This window comes from Carcharhinus amblyrhynchos, chromosome 5 (assembly GCF_965287045.1).
Source record: "Carcharhinus amblyrhynchos chromosome 5, sCarAmb.v2.hapA, whole genome shotgun sequence".
NCBI classification, from domain to species: domain Eukaryota; kingdom Metazoa; phylum Chordata; class Chondrichthyes; order Carcharhiniformes; family Carcharhinidae; genus Carcharhinus; species Carcharhinus amblyrhynchos.
In genome coordinates, this window is record NC_137328.1 from 92,057,494 (window position 1) to 92,079,888 (window position 22,395).

At 42.4% G+C, this 22,395-nt stretch overlaps 1 protein-coding gene across 3 annotated transcripts in view; it reads right to left on the minus strand.

Annotated features, from left to right (window-relative positions):
* LOC145343180 (uncharacterized) overlaps window positions 1-22,395 on the minus strand; it is a 195,150-nt gene that overhangs the window by 133,010 nt on the left and 39,745 nt on the right. For all 3 annotated transcript variants that reach the window (XM_080189181.1, XM_080189180.1, XM_080189178.1), the window contains exon 7: window positions 21,430-21,723. In XM_080189181.1, coding sequence (XP_080045307.1) covers window positions 21,430-21,723 — 294 coding nt within the window. The remainder of the gene's footprint in view (window positions 1-21,429; window positions 21,724-22,395) is intronic.

Here is a 22,395-nt window from a genome sequence, read left to right on the forward strand (position 1 = left end):
GTGCTGGTTAGGTGCATCAGCCATGCTAAATTCTCCCTCAGCGTACCTGAACAGTTGCCAGAGTGTGGCAACTAGGGGATTTTCACAATAACTTCATTGCAGTGTGAATGTAAGCCTACTTGTGATGCTAATAGATAAATAAATAAAATAATTAAATAAGCTCTGTCAAGCTAGGTTGAATCCTCTCCAGAATATCATAGCAAGTTTCCCAGTGAGGGTATTTATCCTGCTCCTACTACCCGTATGCAGTGTACAGGTCCAACCAGCCCAAGAACCATTCCCAGAGCCTCAGAAATCTACAGCCCTCCCTCCTGCACCATCTTTCCAGCCAAACAATCATTTGGTCTATCTCCCTATCCCTATACTGACCAGCACTTGGTACTAGGCATAAACCTGAGATTACTGCCTTTGAAGTCCCACTTTTTAATTTCTTCCCTAAGTCTCTAAAATCTGCTTTCAGGACCTCGCCCCACTTTCTACCTATGTCGTTGGTACCAATGTGGATCACAACTGTTGGCTCTTCACCCACCCCCAAAAAGAATGTCCTGTAGCCGCTTGGTGACATCTTTGACCCTGGCACCAGGGAGGCCATCTCGAGTAACCTCGGCAGAAGGGTAAGGAAATTTGGCATGTCCGCTACGACTCTCACCAACTTCAACAGGTGCACAATAGAGAACATTACTTCTGATTGTATCACAGCTTGGTATGGGTCTTACTCTGTTCAAGACCATAAAAAACTACAAAGGGTCAGAAACAAAGTCCAGTCCATCACACAAACCAGCCTCCCATCCATTGACTCTGCCTACACTTCCCACTGCCTCAGAAAAGCAGCCAGCATAACCAAGGACCCCATGCACCCTGGACGTTCTCTCTTCCACCTTCTTCCGTTGGGAAAAAGATACAACAGTCTGACATCACATACCAACCGACTCAAGAGCACTTCTTCCCTGCCACTGTTCAGACTTTTGAATGGATTTACCTCGCATTAAGTTGATCTTTCTCCACACCTTAACTATGACTGTAACACTACATTCTGCACTCTCTACTTCCCTTCTCTATGCACAGTATGCTTTGTCTGTATAGTGTGTAAAAAGCAATACTTTTCACTTTATTACATCTAACAATAATAAATCAAGTCAAATCAAGATGCCTATCTCCTCCTCTAAATATTGACTCTACAGCCACAGCAATGTAGGAGGTTGAGTCACAACTTCCCCTAAAACATGTTAACTAGCCACTCAGTTGTATAAGGATAGGCCATAAATGCTGGCCTTGCCAACTGTATCCATCTTCAGTGAGTTAATAAAAATTAGGATGATTCCATTTCAACTGCTGGGATCATTTGTCAATTTAGGCTCCTAAAGTGTTGCTAAATTAGTCTCCTAATTCCTAATATCTCTGAAATGTGTCAATTAAAATGCAACTATGAAAAGTCTTAGGTAAATATGTTTCCTGCCAGAAGAAAACAAGGACTTCCAACAACAATCCATCATATTATGGACAAGGAAGTGTATCTGTTGTATAGTCATGGTTCTGACATCTGCTTTTTGAACCCAGTCACTCACTTTACAGTTGGCAGGGATCAAAGCCAAATACATTACAGGTCAGCACAGTAAGTATACAAAACCAAGCACTCCCAATGATTCCCCACTGTCTCTTGAATAAACATAGGGTTTCTATTACACGTAGGCAGGGTGTACAGTGAAGTTTGCCCAACATTTTGTGAATAGTCAGAATAAATTCACTCGCCAAAATATTTTCAAAATGAAATATGTGTTAAATGTAAATGTTCTCCTTATCAATTAATAACCTTCATTTGGTATCTGCCTGCAAACAAAGGAGTTCATCATGGGGCATTGCAATCCCAAATATACCTTGCTGTTCTATATGATTATTGTTAAAACTGGTTGGAGCTAGGAAGAGTGGAATCCATTCTAAGAACCTAGGTCACTGCCACACTGAAAGGTTGGCTAATAGGCAGCAGCAAGGTAAAAGAAACACATCTTTAAGTGATTTTTATCCATTAGTAATGAGATTTTGTAAGCTGCGATTGTTTTGAAACGTGCTTCTACAATTTTTCATTGAATTATTGTAAATCTTCACAGCATTACAGTGAGACGTCAGCAGGTTTGACAGCATAACAAAATAAATTTTGCATTAATGTGTTTCATACAAAAGCATAAAGGTGAATAACACTTGAACATTTCCTTAATGATAATGATTAGTTCTCACTTTTAGAAATACCTTAAAAGCACATAAAACCAAGGGTTGGCTATGTTGCCTTCATATTTAAACCTGCCATTTCCTGACTTTATAGACTGGCTCCAAAACAACTAAAAGTCGTAATTCAAGTCAGACAAAGCTGCTTTTGGCACAGAACAGCAACTCGTGATCAGGCACAAGTCAAAAGGAATCATTTGTCACAAAAGTAAACATTTTCGGCATCACGTTAGAATAACATTGTATATTTTCATAATATACACTTTGTGTGACATTATAAGTGGCGTTAAATTGAGATGGTTGCCTTTTACTTTTCTTCTAATTATTTAGTCTTAATGTGTGGACAGCTCCTAACTCTTAACTACAGAAACTACATTTTGTAGGCTAAGTGGGTTTTTCAGGTAATCATATCTCAGCAGGATTGCTGTCGCCACATATTCCACTATGAGCTGAATTATTGATACAATGGCACGCCGAGAGTGACTTTCCAGTTTCAAGTTTGCTGCACTTCAACTTTTTTCCATGTCTCATTCAGACAAGTGACGCCAATTGGCTTATTAAGCACCAATATGCAATAGGAAAAATTACAGTTAAGTCAATATGCCTTAACTTTATGCCAAATGTACAAAGTTGCTTCTCTGCTCATCCCAGTTGATCATCTCAAATTATTCCGAAGAACATCACAACCAGTGGAAATACTTCACCGTAGTTTTACATAGTTCAAAATGTCCTTTCTAAGAAGCTGTTCTTGAGGCAGTTGGTACGTGACCTCAGGCTTTTGTTTTCTTTTACATCACACAAGCCAGCCTCCCATCCATTGACTCTGTCTACACTTCCCACTGCCTCACAAAAGCAGCCAGCACAATTAAGCACCTCACGCACCCTGGACATATTCTCTTTCCATGGGGAAAAAGATACAAAAGTCTGAGGGCACATACAAACCGACTCAGGAACAGCTTCTTTCCTGCTGCCATCAGACTTTTGGATAGACCTACCTCATATTAAGTTGGTTTTTCTCTACACCCTAGCTATGACTGTAACACTACATCCTACACCCTCTTCTTTCCTTCTGTATGAATGCTACGCATCGTCAGTATAGCGCACAAGAAACTAAACCTTTCACTGTTGTAATTCATGTGACAATAATAAATCAAATCAAATAACATAATATTGACTTGTGCTGTTGAATGATTTTTACAGTTTAAATAGAGGATCATATGAAAATTTCAAATACCCACCATTATGATTTACTGAAAACCTTCTGAAAGATAGCCTTGTGGGAATTTTGCATGCCTACCATTATACACAAGTTCCTACTCTGGATTAGCTACAATCTCACTGAGAACAAGTCAGGAAACCCCCTGCGCCTGCAGTCCGAATCTTTGTCCTGTACTCACTGCAAATACCAGTCCTCATTGGCAGCAAACAATCTTTGAAATCTTTCCTGTCAACAGGAAACAATCATTCCTGATGGTGATGATGTCTCACCATCAGGAAAAATACCAACTTCGCTAAACATAAAGGTAGACCTTTCATCTCTTTTCTGAGTATGGAAGGAAAGATATTGTGTTGGGAGTGTGCACATTTTTAAGCAGTTGTTACAGAGCTGCAACCAGGCATACTTGTGCATGGGAAAAATCTCAGTGCTTCAATAATGCACCATATAAAAATCAAATATGATAGTTTTAAGTCATGGTCTCAAATTTTTCCAGTAATTACCACTGCTGATAACAGGCAAATAACCACAAGTACGTTACAACAATGCCTGCCAACAATTCAAAAGTACTTCTTTGTCTGTAAAGCTCATTGGGATCTCCTAAAGGTGATGGACAGATACGAATATTTTTCTTTTCACTTCACTCCATCACAAATATTTTAAAATCACAGCATAGATTCGGAAGGATATACTTGATTACTGCGTTGCTGCTTGTTTTTACAGCTCGGATGGATATTGTACTAACATTCTGCATTGCAATCATTATCAACCTTTTCAAAAACAGGCCTAAGGTATCTGTCCTCTTGATTAGGTGTGCAATCAGACAGGGGCATACTGAAATTTGGAAGGCCCGGATAAAGTCAACATGGAGAAGATGTTTCCATTAGTAGGCAAGGCTAGGATCCGAGAGCACAGCCTCGGAATAAAAATGAACCAAGATGAGGAGGTATTTCTTCAGCCACAGGGTGGTGAATCTATGGAATTCATTGCCACAGAAAGCTGTGGAGGCCAGGTCATTGAATTTATTTAAGAGAGGGATAAAAAGGTTCTTGATTGGTAAGGGGATCAAAGGTTACAGAGGAGAAGTGGGAGAATGAGGTTGGGAAACTTTTCAGCCATGATTGAATGGTGGAGCAGACTCGATGGGCCGAACAGCTTAATTCTGCTCTTGCATCTTATGGCCTTATGGGAGCCAGAATTCCCAAATTTGACCTGACCAGCTCATTATCTTTATTTCAATGTGTACTCTTCATTCACCATTGAACAATTCCAAGAAGGTCATGGAGGACATATAGCCAAACTACCATATAGATGATAGTAATTTGGGTATCTACTCAAAGGGCAACAGAGGAAAGTGGCTGAGACAAGCCATTCTCTGAGCCATAATGTACAGCAAGCATTACTGAATGAATACCACATCGAAGCTTAGGGGAAAAGATGAACAGACTGCAAGCTAAATATCAAGATATGGCTATCTGTAGGGTGACCACGCAGGCCACATCAGCAATGAAAGATGGGAAGCACTGCCACAATCTCTTCTATCTTTTACATTCACTGTTCAACATTCATAATGCCTCATGTTCAACTTTATACTGCCAATAAAAATACCTCTAACATCATACATTATTATAGATTGCTTCACCTCAAACATTTTGCATTGTATTTGTCACTGATTCTTTAAGGCAAGGTATTTTCATGTGTGATTAACTTAATTATGAATAACACATTGTGTACTATTAGAAGGCTAACATGCACTCCATGCAAAGCCCCCCCAAAAGGGTTTGAAGATTTAGTTTCAACTGAGTTTGATATCTCCAAAACTGGGGCATGGGCCTAGTTGTCCAATTTGGTGAGATGTTCGCCCTGAATGAAGTCACAAAATAGGCCCTATTTTGCTTTACTGAACCCCTGATGATAGTGTGTATTGCAGAATGTAATTGTAAAGAAGAAAGTTATTTCAAACTAATATTGATTAGGGTTAAATTAAATGTCACTAAAACTGGAGCAAAGTCATTTTTTATGTTAAGCAACCGAAAGCAATCAGTAATGAAACATTCAAACAACACTCATTGAAATGGGAGGGAGATAGATGACTATCTATATTTTAGCCGTATAATACTTCTAATGGCTATTCAGTTGGGATGGAGCCATATTATAGAGAATACATTTTTTGTCCCTGGAGAGTTAAGAAACACTCACAAAAATGTTTATGTGCATTGGTGAAGAAAAGTTTCTCATGGAAACCGACAAAGATGTAAGCACCATGTTCTGAATCTGTATACATTGAACTTATGAACTTAGCAACTCAACTTTCATGACATGTATGCTCAAATAGTGTTGTCATGGGCTCCCTCTGGGGTCCACTCTCACTAACATTTCCATTAGAAACGTGTTTTCGTTGGAATAATCCCTAACCTCCTATGTCTTGCATATTTCTGATATATAGTTGATAACATTTGCTATATTTGAATGTGTAAGAATGTGCACCATCCCGCATTCAAATTCTAACAAGGTCCCTCTCATTCCGCTAATGGGTTCCCTGCTACTGACTACCACAAGCAGACCTTCACCAGCCAATACATGTGCTGGGATTACTACAGCTCAACGCACAGCAAGATTGGCTTTATCAGCAATTTCATAAATAGGGGCCAAGCCATTTGCTCACTGTGCAAGCTTGACACTGAAATAGGGCACGTCAAAGCTACCCTGAGGCATAATGTCTACCCTAATCAGATTATTGCTCACAGTGTACTGTGCACAATAACAACTCAGGCTAATTCCAGATCTGAAATGTGCCCAATCTTACCTCATATTATCCTGAAAGGGAAGTATCTCAAAAATCTGAGTAACAGATAAAGCTAGCTATTTCATGCTGTTACAATGCAGTAAAAAAGTGAGTGGTGTTTTCCACTAACAGGATGCCTACCACACAGATAAATAATGTGAATTTTGAATTTCAATGCTGTGCGATGCCAAGCATGCGGATCATATGGCCCAATGTTCAATGATGGGTGCAATCAAACAGCATGTCCCTTCAGCTCTTTACAGTAGGCAGAGTACTGATCATACTCAACCAATCTGTGCTAGCAAAACTCAGAGAACTTAATGTCTAACATTAGATGCAATTCTGCGATTGGGCAGCATTTTCTGAACAATACGAAGTGTGCTAAAAAAATACTCTAACCACCAATTTAAGGTCATCAGTCAGCTTGTGATGTAGCTCAAATGCAGCTGACTGAAGTGGCAGATATCCACATAGTCACTAGGTGGTACAGAATTTGAGTATTGCTGAAAAAAGAGATGCCGTAAAAGCTTGTCATCTTGCACTCATCAAGGCAGATGTGCAAAAATGCCAAATTTCAAGGGGAACAATGATTTATACTGCATGAAAAGAGGTTGCTGATTGGTCAGCAAGCGGACTGTGATGGTAGCAATGGGGACCTGTCTTCTGAAGATGAAAGGAATATGCCCAGACGTTGCACTTTTTTTGAATAAATAAAAGCATGGGGAACATTAGTTTTAAGTGTATTTATTAGTGTCACAAATAAGCTTACATTAACACTGCAATAAAGTTACTGTGAAAGTCCCCTAGTCGCCATACTCCACTACAAGTTCAGGTACACTCAGGAAGAATTTAGTATGGTCAGTGCACCTAACTAGAATGTCTTTTGGACTGTGGAAGGAAAAAGCAGCACCCGGAGGAAACCTACAGACACATTGTGCAAACTCCACACACACAGTGACCCAAGCTGGGAATCAAACCCAGGTCCCTGCACTGTGAGGCAGCAGTGCTAACCACTGTGCCACCAAGCTGCCCTAGCTGCATGGTGCATTCGCCATGGCAGCATCCGTGCCAAATCTGGCTATAATATCTTGGAAAGTGTGCTGACCATCAAATGAAGTAACTAAAGAATTATTTATTAACAGGAATAACTACATATGGAGAGTGAAAAAGATGTTGCCCATCATTTTGACTCCAGTCTCCAGGCGGCCTGGGGGAGCCCGTGCTCAGCCCCAGGATTCATGTTCTTCAGCCCAATTAGCCGAACAGATCACATGACCCTCTGAAACCTCGCCACTTAAAGGGGTTCATACAAGGGCCAAATTGTCAACCAATCAGTGCACCATTCCCATCCAGTATAAATTGATGTTCCCTTTGGAGGTTTGGTATTCTTGCACCTATCCTAATACGTACATGATTTTGACAGCATATCTTCTTTTTCAGCAATGCACAAATTATGCGTGGGGGCTGGTTAGCTCAGTTGGCCGGACAGCTGGTTTCTGATACAGAGCAACACCAACCGTGAGAGTTCATATGGCATGCTTGCCTTCATCGACCAGCGCATTGAGCTCAAGAATTGACAAGTCATGTTGCAACTTTATAGAACCTTAGCTAGGCCACACTTGGAATATGGTGTTCAATTCTGGTCATCACATTACCAGAAGCATGTGGAGGCTTTGGAGAGGGCACAGAACAGATTTACCAGGATGTTGCCTGGAATAGAGGGCATTAGCTATGAGGAGAGGTTGGAGAAACTTGGTTTGTTCTCACTGGAACAAACTGCTTTGTTCTGGTAGAGGCGGCTGAAGGACTTCATTGATGAATTCTGGGAGAAGTCAGCCCAGCAACATTTACTAAGAAGTGGAAAGTGAAAGAACGCTTCCAGTGATACACAGGAGTAACAGAGGCAGCTGAGGGACTTTACTTGTACATTCTGGGAGAAGTCAGCCCAGCAACATCTACTAAGACGTAGGAAGCGGAAGATCTGGTGTCAAGGACGGTAAGCTCTAAACACTACATTAGTGTTTCCCTCTGTCCTCCTCTAACCAAAAAAAAGGCCACTGTGAAGGTAAGAGTTTTATATAAATAATTTAATTGGTGCTCAAAATGTCGGTCAGTGGGGTTAAGTGCTGCACTTATGAGGTGTGGGAGATCCGCGATGCTTCCAGCGTCTCGGACAACTACATCTGCAGGAAATGCACCCAATTGCAACTCTTTACAGACTGCATGGATAGGTTGGAGCAGCCATTGCACTTAGAAACATGAAGGTGGTGGAAAACGGCATAGATAGGAGCTTTAGAGACATGGTCACACCCAAGGTGCAGGCAGATAGATGGGTGACTGCTAGAAGGGGCAGGCAGTCAGTACAGCAATCTCCTGTAGTCATCCCTCTCTCTAACAAGTATACCGTTTTGGATACTGTTGGGGGGGATGGCCTATCAGGGGATAACAGCAGCATCAGCCAAAGCAGTGGCACCATGGCTGGCTCTGTTGTTAAGCAGGGAGAACAAAGAGCACTACAACAATAGTTACAAGGGACTCTATAGTTAGGGGTGCAGATAAGCACATCTGTGGACATGAAAGAGACTCCAGGATTGTATGTGGCCTCCCTGGTGCCAGGGTCTAGGATGTCTCAGAAGAGAGAGGGTGAACAGCCAGAGGTCTTGGTATATATTGGTATTAACGACATAGGTGGGAAGAGTGATGAGGTCCTGCAGCACTAGTGCAGGGGGTTAGGTAGTAAGTTAAAAAGCAGGACCTCTCGGGTTGTAATCTCAGGATGACTCTGTGTGCCACGAGCTAGTGAGGCTAGGAATAGGGAGATAGTGCAGTTCAATACATGGCTAAACAGCTGGTGTAAGATGGAGGGTTTCAGGTAGCTGGACCATTGGGGTCTCTTCTGGGATAGGTGGGACCTGTACAAGAAGGATGGCTTGCATCTAAACTGGAAGGGCATAAATATTCTTGCCGGGTGGTTTGCTAGTGTCACATGGGAGGATTTAAACAACTTTGGCAGGGGGTGGGAACCAAAGCAAAGGAGAATTAGCCAAAGGGGAACCAGAGAGTAAGGCCAGTAAGACTCAGAGAAAGAGGAAGCAGGATGAGGTTGCTAATCAAAGAGGTTCTGGTGAACTGAAGTGCGCAATGTGAGCAGCTTTGTGGAACCTTAGTTAGGCTGCACTTGAAATATAGTGCTCAATTCTGGTCGCCACACTACCAGAAGGATGTAGAGGCTTTGAAGAGGGTACAGAAAAGATTTACCAGGACGTTGCCTGATATGGAGGGCATTAGCTATGAAGAGAGGTTGGAGAAACTTGGTTTGTTCTCACTGGAATGATGGAGGTTGAGGGGCGATCTGATAGAAGTCTATAAGATGATGAGAGGCATGGATAGAGTGGATAGTCAAAAGTTTTTTCCCAGGATGGAACAGTCAATGACTAAGAGACATAGGTTTAAGATGTGAGGAGCAAGATTTAAAGGAGATGTACAAGGCAGATTTTTTTACACAGAGGGTGGTGGGTGCTGGAACTTACTGCCAGTGGAAGTAAGGAAGCAGATACGGTAGTGGGTTTTAAGGGGCATCTTGACAAATACATGAATAGGATGGGAATAGAGGGATATGGAAGGGTATGGGGTTTTAGTTCAGTCAGGGCAGCATGGTCAGTGCAGGATTGGAGGGCCCAAGGGCCTGTTCCCGTGCTGTAATTTTCTTTGTTCTTTGGAACGACAGGAGCTAAGGGGCAACTTGTTAGAAGTCAAGACTATGAGGGGCATGGGCAGTGTGAATAGTCAGAAGCTTTTTCCCAGGGTGGAAAAGTCAATTACTGGGAGCGTAGGTTTATGGTGCGAGGGGCAAGATTTAAAGGCGATGTACAATGCAAGTCTTTTACACAGAGGATGGTGGGTGATTCGAACTCACTGACGGAGAAGGTAGTGAAAGCAGTATGATAGTGACTTTTAAGAGGTGTCTTGATAAATACATGATGAATAGGATGGGAATAGAGGGATATGGTACCCGGAAGGATAGGGGGTTTTAGTTCAGTCGGTGCAGGCTTGGAGGACTGAAGGGCCTGTTCCTGTGCTGTAATTTTCTTTGTTCTTGTTTCAATTCCCATACCAGCTGAAGTTATTCAAGAAGGCTTTGCCCCTTCTCAATCTTGCTTGTCATCTGAGGTGTGGTGATCCTCCGGTTAAATCACCACCAGTCAACTCTCCTGCTCAAAGAGAGTGCAGCTATGGTCATCTGGGACTATGGTGACTTTACCTTATTTGTTACTGCCACACAACTGAATTTCTTTGACTAGTTTAGCATGAGTGTGCATCTTAAATATTTAATTACTCAGGTCAAATATATCAGTACCCAGGTCTTACCCAGTGGCACCGTGGTTAACGCTGCTGCCTCACAGCACCGGTACCCAGGTTTGAGTCCCAGCTTGGGTCACTGTCTGTGTGGAGTTTGCACATTTTCCCCGTGTCTGCATGGGTTTCCTGGTGTCTTAGTCTGGTGACTGGGGACTTTTCACAGTAACTTCATTGCAGTGTTAATGTAACCCTACTTGGGACACCAATAAATAAATAAATAAACTACATATAGAAGTAAATTTTAAAAAGTAAAAAGGTTTTGGGGCGATCTGACCGTCCCCGTTCACACCACACAACTGCTGCAGTGAAGGTGGAGAACTTGACAAAAAGCTGAATCTCCATTCATTGCAGCAGAATGGGAAAATCGGCTGGCATGAATAGTTGGAAAATTCTGACCTTTATGTACATTGAATGAGTTAAGCAATTTGTTTCAATAATCTTTCAAGTGTACATTTGGTCTGCCCATTGAGATGCTGTTTATAAGAGGCCTGTCCACAGCGTCATCAATGTAGGGCAGTTTTGATTGTGATAAAGTGCAGAGTCTTTGGGTGTGAAGTCCCTCAGAGAACTCAGGCAGAAAGTGTGAGCTCATTTCCAAGGAGCAAGCAGTCTGGGAACTTTTTAAACTTTCATTTCGTTTTGTTTTTACTGTGAGCAGAGAGCCAACAGGAAAAATCTGCTAGCATTAACTGCAATCAGATGTGAGTGAGTGAGTGAACTAATTCTGGGGGCCACCTTCCAGCTCTGTGCTGCAATCTGGATGGTTGGAAAATCCTATGCAGCTTGTGTCCGAATTTCCAGTGTGTGCTCTCAGGGACAAAGTCTCCTGCTAGGATTGTGCAGGCATAAATTTACCCTCAGGATTATTCTTATCTCCACGTTACCAGGCTGAGGAATGAAGAAAGAGCAGTAATTTATGGGGGGGTCTACCTGTTTCTTCAGAAGGAAATCTTCAAATGCAGACAATAAAAATATAACAAAACTTACTCCAACTTATAAATCAAAGAAAGGGTTTAATAAAGAAACTGAATTATCCCAAACTAGGGGCTTTACCCTGAGCAAATCCAAGTTTCCCACAATTCCCAACAGGTTCTTATTTATAATGAGTCAGTTGGTCAGGTCAGCTGACCATCACATCATTCTGTAATTGGTTCCATGGTTTACTGGGTCAGCTGACTCTTACAGCTTGTTACCATTGGTCATATTACATCCAATACAAAGTTGACACCGGTTACATTCTAACACTACCAATGACTTTAGAATCTTATCCACAAACCTTCACATGCACTGTCACAACGTCCTAAAAGGGGCCATAAGGTTACAATTTGCATATCATTTACCAACAGATCAGCAACCTCAGTAAAAGGCTGGATGGAGCCAACTTTCCTTGGTACTGCCAATTGACAACTCACGCTGTACTTGGGCAGAAGCCCAGCTGAAAGACCTAGAAGTGGTCAGGAATCAGCTGCGAAGTCCTCAGCTTCTATGCATGGGACAGAGTCTCAACTTAACATGTACCAGGAAAGTCAATGTCAGAAGCAATGGGGATTCCCTTCACTGTGAGTTCTCTACTCCCGATTTATATAGGAAACCTGGCATAAGAGCAGGTGAACTGGGGGGTAAGGGATGTGGAAGGAGGTGTTGGGGGCGGGGGGGGCGGTGGGGAAGGAAAGCCCGGGCAAGGCTTTTCCCTTTAACCTGAAGTCAGTTTTAGGGTAACCCCACCCCACCCTGTCTCCACAGCGGGTCTGCATGCTGGCTCCAGGAGCTGCCAGTCAGTACTGGAGCCTCTGACAAACGGGGAAGGAAGGCACATAGGATGCAACCATGGTAACATGGCAGCTGTCAACAGTCATGCAAATAACATGCCATCACTAAGCTCACAAACACTGGCAGCTCAGTGCTGGTTGGGGCTGGAGTGGCCTCCATACTACCATTTGGGCCTGTGTCTGTGGGAGTTTGTGCATTCTCCCTGTGGTTGCGTGGGTTTCCTCCGGGCGCTCCGGTTTCCTCCCACACCCCAAAGATGTGCTCTTAGGCTGATTGGTTTTACCAGATTGACACTATTCTCCCCTGAATCTGGCTAAGTCAGGGGTTCTATTTGTAGATACGCAGGGTAGAATAGGTGTAGGGTGATGCGGCGGCGCGGGCTTGTTGGGCCGAAGGGCCTGTTTCCCGTGCTGGGTTGTTCTTTGTTCTTTGTTGTATTACTCCCAAATTCTATGGGGGGGGTGGGGGGGGTTGGCTATAATTTTAATTATTTTGCTCTATGTTTTACTCTGTAATCAAATTTCCACATTCCTTAAAGGTACAAGATTAGCTAAGTGCCAGGGAAGGATGGAAAAGGTAACTTCAAAACATCTTCATGAATGGATCATGAAACAACTTTGGGGCAGCATGGTGGCACAGTGGTTAGCACTGCTGCCTCACAGCGCCAAGGACCTGGGTTCAATTCCGCCTCAGGTGATAGTCTGGGTGGAGTTTGCACATTCTTCTCGTGTCTGTGTGGGTTTCCTCCTAGTGCTCCAGTTTCCTCCCACACTCCATGTGTAGGTTAGGTGGATTGGCCATGCTAAATAAACACTTAGTATCCCAAGATGCGTAGTTTAGGGGGATTAGCGGGGTAAATACTTGGGATTACGGGGAACAGGTCTGGATGGGATTGCCCCTTAGTGTCAGGGGGATTACCTGGGGTTTCAAGGATAGGTAGGATTGTTGTCAGTGCAGACTCGATGGGCCTAACGACCTTCTTTTGCACTGTAGGGAATCCTATTCAATGAAACTTGGAGATGGCACATTGAATCCATGAGATAAATGCCCCTAAAATTGAAGCATGGGGGCATTCAGAGTTTGTGTAGTGCACAGCTGTTACGCACACGTTTGTTATGACGATTGCCTATAACAGTATTTCCTGTAGGGTTTTACTATATTACACAGAGGCCACGTAAATCGCTTTTCCCTGTGTGTTTAGTAGGTTAATCTCCAACTTTTGCTGCTCATTCCCAGATACAGCTGCTTTTCATTATTATAACCTCCCCCACCCTCCCCACCACCCTTGTATTATATCCTCAGTGGTATCTTCTAGTAGCAGTCAGTGATGTAAGATGTGAGACAGATTTTCCCAATAAAAAAAAACCATGGATCTATTCACTCTCCGCATCCAATTATCTCACCAACATCTGTTTACATGAAAAGCCTTTCTGTATTTTCGTTAAACTTTTCATCAATCAAACTGGGGCAGACATATTTTTTTTAAAAAAAAGCACTGGGGAAATATACGCCCGTTGGTAAGGGTGAGACGTCTAATTTTTCATGCGCTCATGACTTTTTCCACATTCAGCCTATATTTAAAAATATTTGCACTTTTCTCACAAATTCAGAAAGAAACATACACACTATGTGCTTTGTCTCGTCTGAATTAAACATAAATTGCTGATCTAATCCAGAGTAACCGGAAAATATTAGAAAAAATGTGCGACGTTTGAAGGTATATTTTAAGAATCCAGCCATCTCCCTTCCTCTCCTGACTCTCTACTCGGGGGCAGTTCCGCAAGTGTTGGTACTTTCCCAACTCACCACATTTTTTCACATGGATGTCAGCAAACTATTTGACTGCTTGGAAGCATAACGACCAAACTCAATCCTGCCCATAAGCCAACTCCCATTTACGAACGCTCCAATCTGTCAATGAGTAATGGTCAGGAGCAGGACACCTGACTACTTTCCACCCCATCTCACCACAACTCACACCCAATCATAGAATCCTTACAGAAGGAGGCCAATTAGTCTGCATCGACCACAATCCACCCAGGCCCCACTCCATTAACCCCATGCATTTACTCTGCTAGCCTCCCGACACTACGGGGCATATTATCACGGCCAATCAATCTAACCCGCACATCACTGGACTGTGGAAGGAAACCAGTGCACCTGGAGGAAACGGAGAATGGGCAAACGTCGCACAAAAAGTCACCCAAGGTCAAATATGAATCTGGGTCCCTGGCACCATGAGGCAGTAGTACTAACCACTGTGCCACCATGCCATGCTAGTCAGAAACACAAACCAGTAATCAACTCTGAGCTGCACTGGATCTTTCTGATTCATCATTGCCTTATCCATGCGAAAAGACTTAAGGGGACAATCTTACTGTTGCAGCCTGCCAGCTGTTGGGCAGGGTGAGTTGGCATGATTGCAAGAAAACTGAGAAATCAGGTTTATCACCTCCTGCAATCTTACCGGGGCCAGACATCCAGCACAGTCAACCTTGCACCCATTTCCAGTGCGAGGCTGAATAAATTATTTATGTTTATTTTAAAATTTATTTACGCGTGATTAGCGAGTCCGGGACAGAATTGTTCGAGTTCACTTGCCTGTGTGGCCTCACCGTAGAAACAGATCTGAAATGCTCCCATTTTCCTGCCCGTTCTGGACTCAGAATTTCTTTTGTAAGATCGCCCCCTTACATTTTCAAATGAAATCAGAGGTGTAAATGAAGTAGATAAGGAAAAGCTGTCCTAGTTCGCTGTTGGTACAAGGGCTTTTTAGCCTCTCGGCAAGAGATGCAGAGGGAATCTGAGGAAGAACTTCTTTAGGCAGTGAGTGGAAATCACCTGCAACTCACTGCCTACAAAGGGTGGTGGAAGTGGAGATCAAGAAGGATATCTAAAGGAAAATGGATGGGGACTTGAGGGAAATAAACTTGCAGGGCCACAGATCTAGAGGTGGGGAATGCATCTAATTGGATTGCTCTGCAGGGAGCTAATGTGGGCTCACTAGGCTGAATGTCTTCTTTCTTTGTCATCATGACTTGACTTAGTATTTCAGGATAATTTTGTGCACCTTAGAGTGACCAGTTACAGAGCAACATTGCCCTGATAAAGTGCCCACTCTCTCATGAATGCATGCTACATGAAGTGGACGGAGAATGAAATTAAGAAAACAAAATCAGAAAAGATTTGAAGCTTCTGTTAATTTTTTTTAAAAAAGAAACATTCATATAGTTAATTCCTGATATCCGACAAACTGAAGATTCTAGTGAACTCTGGAGAGATATATTAAAAAATGACATAATTCTGAATAACAGGAAGAACATGTGTTCCACAGACGCTGGTCAGAGTAGAAGTACCTGTCTAGTTGAAAGGGTTCATTGGCAATGTGCTTTTATGTCCCAACTTAACAAATTCAATCTTTACATGAAAGCAGATCAACCATTTTAATTTACAACAGTGAATGTTAAAATAAATATGACGTTTACATCCTCTTGCTCTATCTTCCAGAGGGATGCTGAAGCAGCAAAGCAACAATGCTGGCATTAAACATAAATGCCAAAGAACTAGTCACAGTAACTTGGTGTACAAACTCTTCAAAATTTCCATCTGGTCAGAAAGGTAAGCTTAAAGAAGAAGCCATCTAAAACTATAAATGTCAGTCTTTGCCGTTTTTTTAAAAGAACACTGGCTTCAGGAAAAGCTTTTTAATGGGTCCTTTTGCTTGAGGAAAGAAGACCTTGTGTATTTTAAGGGAAGGCAGTGGGCTTAGTGGTAGTGTCACTAGACAAATAATCCGCGGAACCATGGTAATGTTCTGGGGACCCGGGTTCAAATCCCATCATAGCAGATAGTGAAATTTGAATTCAATATAAGGTTAAAATTAACATCCAATGAAGACCTTGAAACCATTGTTGATTATTGTAAAAACCCATCTGGTTCACTAATGCCCTTTATGAAAGGCAATCTGCCCCTTTACCTGGTCTGGCCAATATGTGACTCCAGACCCATAGCATTGTGGCAGAATTGTAATTGCTCCCCCTCAAGGGCAATTTAGGATGAGCAATAAATACTGGCTCAGCTGGTGATATCCACATTGCATAAAAGAAATCTTTAAAAATTTTGTCACAATGTCATGTATAAAATAAAAGAAACGAATGTCGATGTGACTTATGTCAATCTTTAAAGTTCTTTCATAGTGTGGGCACTGCTGGCAAGACAGCATTTGCTGCCCATCCCTAATTGCCTTTGAGAATGTGGATAATGAGCCACCTTCTTAAACCGCTGCAGTCTATCTGGTGCATGTACACCCACAGTGCTACTGAGGAGGAACTTCCAGGATATTGACCCAGTGACACTGAAGGAATGGTAATATAATTCCAAGTCAGGATAGTGTTGCGGCTTGGAGGGGAACTTGCAGGGGGTGATCTTCCCATGCTGTCGCTGCCCTTGTCCTTCTGGGTGCTAGAGTTCCTGGGTTTGAAAGGTGCTGTCCTGATAGCAATTCCTTGTACTGGGCTCTAACTCCACAAATAGCATTAGCCTCAGGTACATAAACCCAGTAGCCAATTTTTGTGTTAGCACGTGTGACAGAAGGCAAATGGATAATGGGAACAATCACGGTCAGCCTGATTCTCTTCTAATCAGGGTGCTTACAGATCGCTGGATTTAACAGAGCAGCAGAAGCGCCTTCAGCCCATTGTGCCTCAACAGGGTATTTTAAATAAATTTCAAATGATTTCTTCCTCATTTACAGGATGTGGGTGTCACTGGCAAGTTCAGCATTTGTTTCTCATCCTTTGAGAAGGTGGTTGTAATCTGTGTGGATTATAGATTTTTACAGCAGTTTTGACACCATGGAGTGGCTGGCTAGACCATTTCAAATGACAGGTAGATCACATTGTTATGGCTCTAAAGTCACGCACAGGCCAGACCAAGACTGCATGTCTCCTTCCTTAAAGGGCAAGAATGAATCAGTGGGTTCTTACGACAATCAAGTAGTTTCATGGTGACTGTCATAACTAGCCCCTTTAAGGGGTGTGTATCAAAAGGGGTACGTGACCCGTTCGCCCAATCAGTAACAAGCGCGGGGATCTCAGGGCAGAACACGGGCCCTTTTGCAGCTGATTGAACCTGGAGCTGGGAATGAGCATCTCGATTATAGCACTCTGTATATAGTTGTAAACAGTAACAAACCTGTTGTTGTTCGGTAGCTAACTGGTGGGCACCAAATATTGCATTTACTTCAATGGAGATGAGGTAAACAACAGTAACTCAGATGAGCAACAACAGCAACTACTAATGAGGAAAACAACAGCAACTCAGATTGCAACAAATGATTTGAAGGAAAGTTCAGTAACAAGAGATGCAGAAGATGTCCAATCCGGCCTGTGAAAGAGGAAAATTAGAAACTTTTGATGCTGCTACAGAGTACAATGTGTGGAGCATTTGGAATACTTCTTCTGTGCTAATGAAATTGAGGGGGAGGATAAGAAGAAATATATATTGCGGACTGCATGTGGAACCCAAAGGTAGAACATGAGCTGAAGTTTAATATCCCCAAACGCTCCGAACATGAAAACATTTGCAGAGCTCGTTGAGTTAGCAAAGGGCATTACCATCCTAAGCCCTCAGTAATGTTAAAAAGATACAAAGTTAACTCCATGGGAAGATCCCCAAAGGGAAACCATTGCAAGCCTTTGCAGCAAGGCTGAGACAAATCGCAGAATATTGTGATTTTGGGTCAGTGTTGAATGACATATTGTGGGATCAATTGGTATGCGGTGTAAACAATGCAGCTAAACAGAGAAAATTGTTAGCTGAATCACAGTTAATTTTAAAAAAGACATTGGAAATGAGTTCAGGGATAGGGAGCACTGAGAAGGGCATCCAGGAGCTACAAAGTGCACTATGGGATGAGGTCCACCATTGCTCGTTTACATAAAATAAATGCTGAAGCTGGAAGAGTCACTAGTAAAGTGTTATTTGTGCAAGGGAAATCACTCCCAGTAACACGTAGATTTAGAGAAGCAGAGTGCTTTGTGTGTGGAAGAAAAGGACATTTGAGTCACAAGTATAAAAACAAGCAGGACCTGGCCAGTACCAGTAGAGCAAATAATCCAACCCCAATGCATAGTATGGCGGATTGCCCAGCAGGTGAATGGAACATGTTGTCACTAAATAATTAAAAGCAGGTAAGATATCACGGTATGTTGTTAGTGAATGGCCAGCCACTGGAGATGGAAGTAGACATGGGGTCTTTGGCTTCCTTTATAAGCAAGTAGACCTATCAATACGTCCAAAGAAGGGGTTCAACCCTTCAGGTTGAAGAGCACTGCAGCTAGACTGGCTACGTATACCAGAGAGGGCATCAAAATTGTAGGGACAACCATGACCCCAGTGAGTTATTGAAAGCAGTCTGCACAGCCATTGTTGATAGTGGTGTCAGGCCAAGGGCCGAGTTCAATAAGGTTTGACTGGCTCCAAGAGATCAAGTTGAACTGACTGGTATTTTTTAAAATTAAAAGAGTGGGGCCCGCATGAACTAATCAGAAAATATCAGGATGTGTTCCAGGAAGAACTGGGAAAGGTCAAAGGATTGCAAGCAAAATCCATGTGGATCTGGAAAACCATCCTGAGATTTAGTAGACCAAGACCTGTACCCTACGCATTAGTAGAAAACATAGGGGTGGAGTTAAAATGACTAGAAGACTTGGGCATCATCAAGCCTGCACAATTTGCAGAGTGGACAGCACCCATTGTGCCAGTAGTTAAACAGAGTTGTAAGCATTTCAAACATGTTTAGCAGTTAACTAAATTACTTATGTTTAAAAGAGTCCATATCTGTGGACCATAAGCTGACAGTAAATCAGGTTGTGAAACTGGGTCGATACCCCACCCCAAAATAGGGAAACTGTATGCGAAATTGTCTGGAGGTCAGACATATACCACATGGAACATGAGCCACACTTATTAACAGTTTGAACTAGATGACACATCAAGAGGACATATCACCATAAATACACAAGAAGGAGTTATGCCAATACACACATCTACTCTTTGGGGCTTCATTGGCTAGCACCATCTTCCAGTAAACTATGGAGAATTCACTGCAGGTTTGCCCAGAGTTGTCGTTTATTAGGATGATGTTTTAGTGAGCAGAGCAGTGGCACCTGTAATCTCGTCAAACCTTGTATATATAAATATACACATATATCTTTCTTTTGTGGCAATAAAGCCTCTTATTGTTAATGCCCCATCAAGCCACCCTCAATCTATTGCACTCTCGACTTAACTCTTGTCTTTCATCCCAATTCTACCTTATCTCTGTACCCCCTCCAAAGCCTTGGCACCTTTCCAGAATGTTGATGCCCAGAGTTAAACACTGTACTCCAGCTGAGACATAACCAGGGATTTATAGATTGAGCACATATTCCACCTCCAACATAAGTGATTTTGACCCTCCCTATCACGGGGGCCTCAAGACAATTGTCATCTTTCAGCTGCTAGTTAAATATTGACGAATCAATTTATCACAGACTAGGAATCAAGTCTGGGATTGTTCTAGTCTGGATGATGACGATCACACTGGGGAATGCATTTTCCAATTTAAATCTTTATAATAATGGCAGAGGAACAGCATTCAAGAACAGGCATTCTTATTTCCAAACAAACTAACATTCCTTTTGCGACCAAATTCTCTGTTGGATCTGTTTTAATTAATCTGTATGTGTGTGAACGTGTCCCTGTGAGTACCAGGGAAAGGGACAAAGGAATGATGAGGAAGCAAGACAGACAGTCTTGACATCCTTCCAAAATTCAGATGCCCAGACTCAGACACAGTATTCCAGCTGAGGCATTATCAGTGATTTGTAAAGTTTTAGCACATATTCCAGCTCTAACCATAGGGAGGAAAGCATGAAAGTCAAGAGAGGAAGAGGGGGAGAGAGGGGGCAACAAGAGAGAGAAATAAGAAGAAAGGCCAGAGAGTGGGAAAGGCCAGAAAGGTAGGAGAAATGTCAGTGTGACAGGAGGGAAAGACATAAGGAAGTAATAAAGAACAGAATGCAGAACAGTGACAAAATTGGAGATAAAAGAAAACAGAGCACTGAGAAACACAGACAAGCTATCAAGGCATTAACAGAGGTTCACATAGCATGTGAAATTAATTTGCTGTTTCTGATATCTCACATTTGTGACTGAATCAAACAATATGGTCTCAAAGAAGAAGAAATAAATATTAAAGATTTTAAGGCAAAATTTCTGAGGCAGGACAGAAATGAATGGGCAGCTCCCAGTTCTTCATCACCTGGAGTTAGTTCCATAAATTCCCAGTAGACATTGAGAGTAAGAAAGACATCTGCCAAATTTAGACATGTATATTAAGAAGTAATAGGAATACATCATATGTCATAGACTCTATCACTTTCTCCTTTGCACCGCATGCATTCTCATCAATCAACTAGACAACCTTCAATTTTGTCAGTACCATAATGGAAAGTCTTAATTTCGTCTGCGACCTTCGGAAGTAAAGGACCCCATCTTCTGCAACCCTCTCTCTGCAGGTAGGATTCCACATACAGAATTTTACATTCGGGGTGCAAGTCAGGGGCAGTTGGAAGTTCTAGTCTACTGAACTTGCTCCATGGAAGGGACTGGGAAGAGAACTGTCCTCTTTGTACCTGAGTAAATGTGTGATGTGAACTCCTTTCAACAATCATATCACGGAAAGCGACACCACTGCCCCTTCAAAAAAAGTCATGACACCTTGAATACCACTTTCTCAAACCGGTCAGAGGAGATAAGAGACAATTCCATATACATACATTAATGCTAAAGGAGACTATTTCTTTCACATCTTTTTCCATTTTATTGCCCTTCATGCTGCATAACATCCTAGAAGTAATGTTTGCAAAATTGCACTCACAACATGGGATTGGAACCCACCAGTTAGAGTTATCAGGAGCTGATGAGGTAGGAATGGCTCATTAGACCTCTGGAGCATATTTTGATGATGCATCCCAACAACTGAAAGGGAATTTATATTAGTAATGTTAGCGCAAATTTTCAGATACTTATTTACCTCGGAAGCAGTAGGCATCAAACTTTGACTGAGGATCAGGAAACCCAGTTCTGTTGTCATATCTGTACTTGGTCCTCACTCCGACAAGGCCTCCTCCACACTGACTCCTGGCGTGGACAATTGGATAACGCACGCTGCCATCTGCCAGCCAGCCATAGTCACAGCGATCGAGACCTTGCTTCCACGCAGCATGTAACTGGCCAGTTGTTGCTAACTGTGCATTCCTATGCTTGCACTCCCGCTGTGATTGAGCAAATGTCAACTTTCCTGGTGCTGACACATGAAACACAAACCCTATTAAACAAGAGAGGAAGATCAGTCTGAGTGCTCATCCTAAGAAATCACACAACAGAACAAACTGATACCTAAGCTGTCAAATTCCCAGAGTATTTTAATTCCTTTCCCAAATCATTTTCAATGAATAGTTTATTAATACATTTCTGTTTCTCTCTTCCCCTCTTCTGTTTGTTTTGCTTGTCCCATGCACTGCATGGAAATCTGGAGTGCACTGCCTGGGAAGGGAGTATAGGCAGGAAATCTTACAATCTTTAAAAACATTTGGATGAGCACTTGAAATATCATAACATTAAATGCTGGAAAATGGGATCTACCTTTAGTAGTAGATCTGGCTGATGCAGACTCAATTGGCCAAGGGCCTTGACTGCATTGTATCTATGACCGGAATGTTACAGGTATTTCACGCCGGCGGGATTTTCCCAACCCACTGCAGTGAACAGATTTGGGTGGCCACCAAATTCCCCGACTATACTTCAGCAGGAGTGTGGCGTGAACAGTCGGTAAGATCACGCCCTTAGAATCTATGACTTAGTAATACTTGAAGACTAACAAAAAAGATAAATTTATGTTTTTCTCTCTTTGCTCCCTATGGTCTCACCTTTCTGAAACTTAGGCAATTGTTTCTGTGCCTATGTTGGCATATGAAAGGGAGAGGTTAATATCTTTGTA